The sequence below is a fragment of the Hipposideros armiger genome, unplaced genomic scaffold (assembly GCF_001890085.2).
Source record: "Hipposideros armiger isolate ML-2016 unplaced genomic scaffold, ASM189008v1 scaffold_77, whole genome shotgun sequence".
Taxonomy (NCBI): Eukaryota; Metazoa; Chordata; class Mammalia; order Chiroptera; family Hipposideridae; genus Hipposideros; species Hipposideros armiger.
In genome coordinates this window covers 682,681-691,265 of record NW_017731427.1, presented here as the reverse complement: position 1 = coordinate 691,265, position 8,585 = coordinate 682,681, and the positions used below count along the sequence as shown (strand labels likewise).

Here is an 8,585-nt window from a genome sequence, read left to right as displayed (position 1 = left end):
GAGGGCAGTGTCACTGGCCCTCATATGTGGGATCCGAACCGGGGCCCTCTGGCATCCCAAGCCAGTTCTTAACCAACGTACCACTCAGCCGGCCCAAATGAGTGCTGTTTTGATGGATGGAGTAAGGTGTTCAAAAGAGGGGTGAAAGCAAGTCACTGCCGCTTCTCCTGGCAGACTTATTTACAGCAAAAGGTCTTCTACCTTAACGATTTTTAGTGACAGTATGGTATTCGCCCAGCCGCGTCATGTTTTCCATGCTTTTTGAGTGTGCTTTTACAGAGCACAACACAGTAATGATCATCTTTGTAGATAAATCTCATATACATTTTAAATTTTCATGGGATAGTTGGAACCTGCGGTTAAAGTTTACCTACATTACCAAACAAGGCTCTTGGTGCAGCTTCACAGGTTATTCTCTGCTCTGTTCTTACCTTTAACCAGGTACCAGCTGGAAGATGAGTCTGCCCATTTGGATGAAATGCCACTAATGATGTCTGAAGAAGGCTTTGAGAACGAAGAAAGTGATTACCACACATTACCACGAGCTAGGATCACGCGGAGAAGGCGCGGGCTGGAGTGGTTCGTCTGCGGAGGGTGGAAGTTCCTCTGTACCAGGTCTGTCACCCACTGTGGCCCGATTTCCTGCACACTGAGGTTCCATCGTTAAGCTACTCACAAGCTTAGCCACTAACATTTATTTTTATATCAAACTAAAGAAGGTACTCTAAATGATATATGGAGAGTATTAATAACACGAGTCAAAACCAAGCAGTGCTAATCTGAAAGGGACAGAAAACCAAATTCACTTTTCTTTGAGACATTTTAATGTTTGAAAGATGGACAGAAAAAAAAAAGATGGACAGAACTTGTGATTTTGTAATTAATGCATGGTAAAATTAATTCTGGCCCCCATATCAACATTTATAAACTGTGTTCCTTTCTCTTCCATCAACAATTGTACTCTCATCCCAAAAGATCAAAATGGACCTGTAAAATGCAATTTAATTACCCTGTAGCTCTGTGTATTAGTTGACTTTCATACTTTGTCTTGGAATAAGATTTTCTGTTAATTTAACCAGGAAGAAATGAAGATAAGAACTTCTTGTATTTTAAATAAGTTCGCTAGTGGTTGAGCTAAACTGATGTGTGTGCTGTGTATTAGATCTGTTCACCTGTGACATGAGAGTTTGGTATGTGAAAGCCCGCGGTACATCCAGGACACTTTGCCACTGACTGTCCTGCTAGCTCCAGGGATAGGCAGGACAGGATGGCAGCCAACCAGTGCCTTCAGGACTCGAGCGGAGCATGTCAAATAAGTTACAGCTTTTGCAGTCTGTCTGTTGTCCAAGGTTTGTGGTCAGTTCCTTTGTTACTATCATGAACTTACATCCCTTTGTCCATAAAGGAATGTAAATAATTGTAGGAAAATACCTGTTCACCATCCTTCTTGTTACTCCGCTAGAAGTTGGCCAAAAGATGTTTTCATAACTAATTTGACCTCGGGGTCAGCTCATGAAGTGGTGTTCAAACTGTACCCCGGAGACTCCCAGGGACTCTGAGGGGTCCCTTGGGTGTAGGTAGCATAAGACCCGGTGGGGAGGTAAGCAGGGTTTAGGCTGTCACCGCCTTTCAGTGTCCAGTCAGTGCGGTCTCTGCCTCACTTGTGTGTTGCAAGCTTTTCACGTGAAGGAGGGATTTCATGTCTAAAACAGCATTTTAGAAATCACTGACCTGTGATACTAGTTTAGTAATAAGTGTCCGTGGCTTTTAAAAACAGGTTTTCTAGGTTAAATAGCCAGTATTCTTGGCGGGTTCCTTGTGGGTACACACTCGATGTTAGGGTTAATTTCTTCAGTAGAGGGAAGGTCATGCAGACTTGTTAGTTTTGTTTTTCTGGTGCTGCTTAGTGCTTTTCAAGGCCTTTATCTATTTTCAAATTTATATTTAACTTCCTGCGATGTAGCTAATGTGTGAGGCTCTGTAAGGACATCACCTTTTATATTCCTGATACCGGTCATTTGTCTCTCTCCCTTTTCTTCATTAATCTTAATAGGAAATTGTCAGTTTCACTCTTTTAGAACTTTTGGTGCTGTCTTTGCTTTTGAAATTTTAAACTCTTATCTTGAAATAAGTTCACTTTTATCTAAAATAAATTCCAACTCACAGGGAAGTTGCAAGAATAGTATAGAGAATTCATATATGGGTTTACCCAGATTCACCAATTTTTAATATTTTGCCACATATTATCATTCTTTTTATATCTTATTAATATTTTGAGTCACTTCAGACTAGATTGCTTACTTCATTCCCCTTTGCATCTTAATACTTGAGTGTGTATTTCTTAGGGAAGGTGCTTTCTTGCATAACCATCCTAGAGTGACCGACATCAGGACTCCTTTAACATCGGCGCCCCCTTCCCACCTGCTCCAAGCCCACATTCCAGCTCCGCTTGTTGTCCCGGCCGCATCCTCACATCCTCGTAGCACCTGTGCTCTGTCTAGTGCTGCTTGTGGTTCAGAGGCGGGGTGTCTGGGAGCAGCCTGTTGTGCCTCCTTTAACCTGGACTCTCTCTTAGCATTACTTTGTCCTTCATCTCATGGATGTTTTTGAGGTCAGCAGACAGGTATTTTATACACGTTTCCAGTGCTGGTTTGTGTGATGTTTCCTTGGATTGGATTCGGCGAAACCCTCTGGGAAAAAGCGTGTGAGCGACGCTGTTCTAGGATGTTTGCTTCCTGCCTCACTGACTTCGGGCCTTCCTTTTAGTTCCTCTCATACGTTCTCTGGGTTTAATTTGCTGTTCTTTTTCTTGCTTCCTAAGATGAATCCTGAATCGCCAGTATTGTACTCTTTTCCTTTTTAAAAACAGATGCATGTAAGTTTTGATACATGATATTTTCATTATTGCTCAGCTCAGAATACTTTCTAATTTCCTTTGTCATTCCTGCTTTAGTCCATATTCAATTTAGAACTATGCTGCTTAATTTCCAAATAGTTGGGGATTTTCCTAGTTATCTTTTCATAATTGATTTTTATTTATAATTGCACTGTGGCCAGAGAGCATACTTATAACTTTTTAAATGTCAGTCTTTGTAATGTATTGAGACTTGCTTTATGATTTATCATATGGACAACAGTAGTAAGTTTTCTCTGTGTGTTTGAAAATGATTTGTAGTTTGGCTGTCGAGTGTATTGCTCTGTGTGTCAATGAGTCACACTTGTTCCTTGTCCAGCTGTAATCATCTGTGTCCATGTTCAGAGTTTGCGTCTTTATTTTATCAGTTATTGAGAGACTCACAAATCTCCAAACATTATTGTGGATGTGTCTCCTTTAAATTATGTCAGTTTTTTCTTTGTATATTTTTACAGGATATTATTAGATGATGCAAATTTAGGATGATTAACTCCCTATTGGGTTAGCTTTTTATTGTCATTTAACGTCTGTCTTTAGCTCTAATAATATTTCTTCTGTGAAGGCTTATGATGTCTAAATTCACTAAAATGATACCTGCTTTCTTTGGTTAGTGTTTGCATGGTATATCATTTTCATCCTCTTATTTTTTGTTTGTTTGTTTAAAGATTTTATTGGGGCATCAGGGAAGGGGAACAGACAAGTTGCTGTCCCTTTGCTCTTCAGTCCAGCTGTGGAGGACGTCGCCTCACTGGCCCATGTTGGCATCATCATTGCGCTCTTCCTGGGTGAGACAGTCGCCCACCGGCCATTGGACGGCCACCCACGGCGGCCCATGGCAGCTCACGCCGGCTGCCAGCCACACACGGTAGCTTATGGCAGCCCACTGCAGCAGGGGCTGCAGCCTATGCCATCGCCGGCGACTCACGGCAGCCCAGCTCCAGGTCGAGCCACTGTCCACCATCCTAGTTGCAGAGGGCGCAGTGTCACCGGCCCTCACGTGGAATCCGAACCAGGGCCCTGCTGCTCAGAGCCAACGTCCCAAGCCAATTCCCAACCAGTGCGCCACTTGGCCGGCCCCATCCTCTTATTTTTAAGAACTATCGTTTTGAAATAATTATAGAGTCACAGGGCATTGCAAAGATAGTTCAGAGTCTTTTGCCCAGTTTCCCCCAGTGGTTACCTCTTAAATAACTGTAGTGTAATATCAGACCAGGAAGTTGATGTTGGTATGAAGTTTTTTGTAGTTTACCTTCATTCATCACGTGTAGATTTGCGGAACCACCATTGTCATTGAGACACAGAACTGTGCCGTCACCACAAGGACCTCCTTCATGCTGCTGCTTGTAGTCCTGTTCTCTCCCTACCCGGTCGCTGACCCGGCACCCACTCGTCAGCTCCTATCTCTGTATTTTAATCTAGAGAATGCCATGTAACTGAAACCGTTCCATACGTGATTTTTTGATATTGGCCTATTTCATTCAACAGTGTCCTTGAGATCCATTCAAGTTGTATCAATAGTTTGTTCCTTTTTATTGCTGGCTGGTATTCCATTATGGGAGTGAATGTTACTGTTTGCCTGTTGCAGGATGTTTAGGGGGTTTCCAGCTCTGGATGTCACCAGTGAAGTCGCTGTGTACCATGATGTACGGATTTTTTGTGTGGACACGCTTTGATTTCTCTGGGCTCAATGGCCAGCACAGTTGCTGGTTGTATGATAAGTATATGTTTAGTTTTTTAAGAAACTGCCAAGCTAGTTCCTAGGGTAGCTGCACCATTTTACATTCCCACCAGGAGTGTATGAAAGCCAGTATCTCCTCATCCTTGTCAGTATTTTTTTAATTGTAGCTGTTATTATTAATATAGTAAGTGCAGTCATGGCTTGCTGTGGTCTTAATTGGCATTTCCAAATGATCACAAGATTAAACATCTTATTTGACACTCACGTGTATTCTTCAGTAAATATCTCTTCATGTCCATTCTAATTTTTAATTGATTGTTTTTCTCTGTTGAGTTTTGAAAACTCTTCATATGTTTTGCCTTTAAGTCCTCTGTCAGGCAGGTAGTTTCCAAGTATTTTCTTCCGTACTGTAGCTTACCTTTCATCCTCTCGAAGAGTTTTTCACAGATCTAAGGTCTTTCGTCTTGATGAAGTCCACTTAATTGCTTTTTTCTTTTGAGGATTGTGCCTTTGGTCTTTGATAGGATTTTGTTTTTACCAAATGGAACATAGGTATATTTTGGATTTCACTGGCAATCTATTCCTTTTCTTAAGGAAAATATTAAGAATATATTTGAAAATATAGATGTTAGCGAAAGCAGGCATTTCGGGTGGGACGTTAAAACAGCTCAATCAAATATACTAGACGTGTGAATAAAGTCTTAATAAGTTGTGATCCTGTGGAGAAGCCAACTGAACCACTGGGGCAGGTGTGATCAGCCTGTATGGCCTGCAGGAATGTCTTCTGGCAAATGGAATGAGAAGTGACCTGGGATATCATCACACTCTTCTTGTTCGGGAGGCACCTGCTACCCTGAGAAGTGGTTATGAAATTAAAAACTGGACCTTACAGAGTAAATTGTACATTTAGCAACTTAGATTGGTCTTCTTTTCTTTTTTTTTCTTGACAAATTTTCAGTTTTGAATATTTGCTGCTTTTTAATATCCTAGATACCAGGCATTATACAATTTGGTGTCACTACCATTATTAGGTGAAAAATCAAAGAGAAGATAAAGATACATAAAATTAATTAGTTTAGTTGTAGGAGGAAAATGTTGGTGAACATTGGAATGAAAGTAGATAGCATAATTAGTGAGTTGTAACTATTTCAGTGTATCTCTATTTGTGAATTCTGTGAGTAGTAAGGCTTACTTTAAAATTCTTCAGGGAGTGAGTAGGCTTTCATTTCTTCTGGTTTAAGAAATGCTTTCTCACTATTTGGAAAAATTCCAACTCTGACACATGAAAACCTTTTTCTGTCATCTGTCTTCTGAAACTCTGAATGTCCTTCTGGGGTGCACATCACTACGAATCGTTCTCTGGTGGGGGTGGGGGTGTCTTTCTCACAAGATGTACATTTCACTCTTATCAAAAACCCCTCTGTCCCTAGGAAGGCAGAGTCCCACGTGGCATTTCCATGTGAAGGGGGCATGTAGAGTCAGTGCTGGGGTTAGTGCTGGTTCTAAGTGGTCCCTGCAACTTTCAGTTAATTTGCAACCCATTTTTGGTGCAGAAGCACGGGAAATGCTTATTTTTTTTTTTTAATGTTTATTGGGGTGACAATGGTTAGTAAAGTTACATAGGTTTCAGGTATACTTTCTGTAATTCATCATCTATACATCACATTGTGTGTTCACCACCCAGAGCCAGTTCTCGTTCCATCACCATATATTTGATCCCTTTACCCTCATCTACCACCCCATTCCCCACTTACCTCTGGTAACCACTAAATTATTGTCTGTGTCTATGAGGTTTTGTTTCTTCATATGTCTTGTTCCTTCGTTGTTTTCAGTTTTGTATATCACATATCATTGAAATCATTTGGTTGTCAGCTTTTTCGTCTGACTTATTTCGCTTAGCATAATAATCTCAAGATCCATTCATGTTGTCCCAAATGGCAGTATTTCATCTTTTCTTATGGCAGAGTAGTATTCCATTGTGTATATATACCACACTTTCTTTATCCAGTCACCTATCGAAGGGCACTTTGGTTATTTCCATGTCTTGGCCACTGTAAATAAAGCTGCAGTGAGCATCAGAGTACATATGTCTTTACAAATACATGTTTTCAGAGTTTTTTTGGTAGATACCCAGGAGAGGGATTGCTGGGTCATATGGGAATTCTATTCTTAATTTTTTGAGGAACCTCCACACTGCCTTCCACAGTGGGTGTACCAGCCTGCATTCCCACCAACTGTATTAGAGTTACTTTTTTTCCACAGCCTCTCCAACACTTGTTATTGTCTTGTTGAGGACAGCCATTGTAACTAGTGTGAGGTGATATTTCATTGTGGTTTTTATTTGCATTTCTCTGATGATTAGTGAGGTGTTGGCAGAAAAACAGACACACAGACCAATGGAATAGAATTGAGAACCCAGAAATAAACCCACATAAATATGGACATATAATTTTCTACAAAGAAACCAAAAATATACAATGGAGAAAATGGTGCTGGGAGAATTGGAAAGCCATGTGCAAAAGAATGAAACTAGATTGCTGTTTCACTCAGCAATCTAGTGTGACATGTACGTATAGCTCATGTGACATGTAGATGGTAGGGTTTGTGTGCCCCAGGAGGACATGCTGTAACTAGATGATAAGTTGGCCCTTTAGAGCTGCTGCTGGGAAAAACCAGGAAGGAGCAGTGCTGACCCTTCCTGTGGGGTCATGATGTGGGACAGGACGCTAGTAAGCAGGAGGGTTTGGCCTGGGTGTGCTAAGGTGTGTTGGGCCACAGGGGAAGAATCCTTGTGCGGGATCTGGGCCATCCAGTAAAAGCCAGAAGGTGAGACATGCTCATTTAAAGCCTCTTGCCTGTGAAGCTTTATTTAACTCAAGCATAAATGAGATAAATATTACCAGTAGTCCCCTCCCACCAAAAAACAGTAAAGGTGGGGACACTTATTTTGGCCAGCTGATATGTAACTGTTGGTGATTCGTAAGTTCGCTTTATGTGTGGAGATGCTCTCTGTCCTGATTCACTTCTGCAGAGTGATGGCAGGCAGGGATAAGAGAGGTCTGTGCTTGCAGAGTTGGGTCTTCCCTTGTCTGCTCCAGGTGAAGCAGGAAGGGGCAGGGGGATTTGAGAGCGGACTGTGCTGGGCCCTTGGCCTTCACTGGCCCAGCAGCGCAGGAAGCCCATGAAGAGAGCTGGGCTCCGGCGGGCGGACGAGCCCTGTCCTTCCAGACTGGAGATTGCCTGAGCACAGCCAAGAACAAGGCGGGTGGATGTTCTAGGCTGTGACTGCCAGTAGGGAGACACTGACTTCAGGGTAAGCACACGTGTAGTCCCTCCTGTAGGGGGTGCCACCATGAAGACCTCTAGCAGGATGCTTCTAGGTTTTCAGCCTCTTATTCGAAAGAATGATGTCAGTGGGACTGAAGTGAAGACGTGGTGCCTGCTAGGGCGACTTGCAGTGACTTTAAGATACCCACCCTATGTGTCAACCTCAGTTATAATCAGTCACACCTTCTAAGGCTGTCATTGCCATGCAAATTTCACGTTAGCTTTTGAAGTTTCCTTTGTCACTAGTGAAGTGTCCAACTTCTGTCCTATCCTGCTGCTTGCTGTTCCAACCCTGGCATTTAGAAGAGGAGGTTGGACAACATCCCTTAATAAACTCTTCTGAGTCTTTATGTTGTGGAAATTTGAGTTAAATCGAATTGTCACTACTGAAGTTTAAATTCCTTATTATTTTATTCTGAATAGAGATGAATTTGTTACCTTTTCATCATTTTCTGAATGATGAAAATTAAGTTCGCAGTATGACAGTTAAAGTTTGCAAACTGATCCTAGAAAAAGTGCTACGTACAACATTGCTGAATCACTACGGTCACCTTCAAAGTGCTCCTCTTGGCTGAGGGTTGTTAGTTGGGAGGGGGTGGGGATGAAGGAGAGGGGAAGGGATGAGACAATACAAATTGGTAATTGTAATATGGCCTCAGGGATAGA

The 8,585-nt window shown here is 41.9% G+C and overlaps 1 protein-coding gene across 4 annotated transcripts in view; it reads left to right on the top strand.

Moving 5' to 3' along the window:
• The window catches only part of ATP9B (ATPase phospholipid transporting 9B), a 183,904-nt gene that overhangs the window by 6,902 nt on the left and 168,417 nt on the right, over positions 1-8,585 (top strand). For all 4 annotated transcript variants that reach the window (XM_019643360.1, XM_019643362.1, XM_019643361.1 and 1 more), the window contains exon 2: positions 442-615. In XM_019643360.1, coding sequence (XP_019498905.1) covers positions 442-615 — 174 coding nt within the window. The remainder of the gene's footprint in view (positions 1-441; positions 616-8,585) is intronic.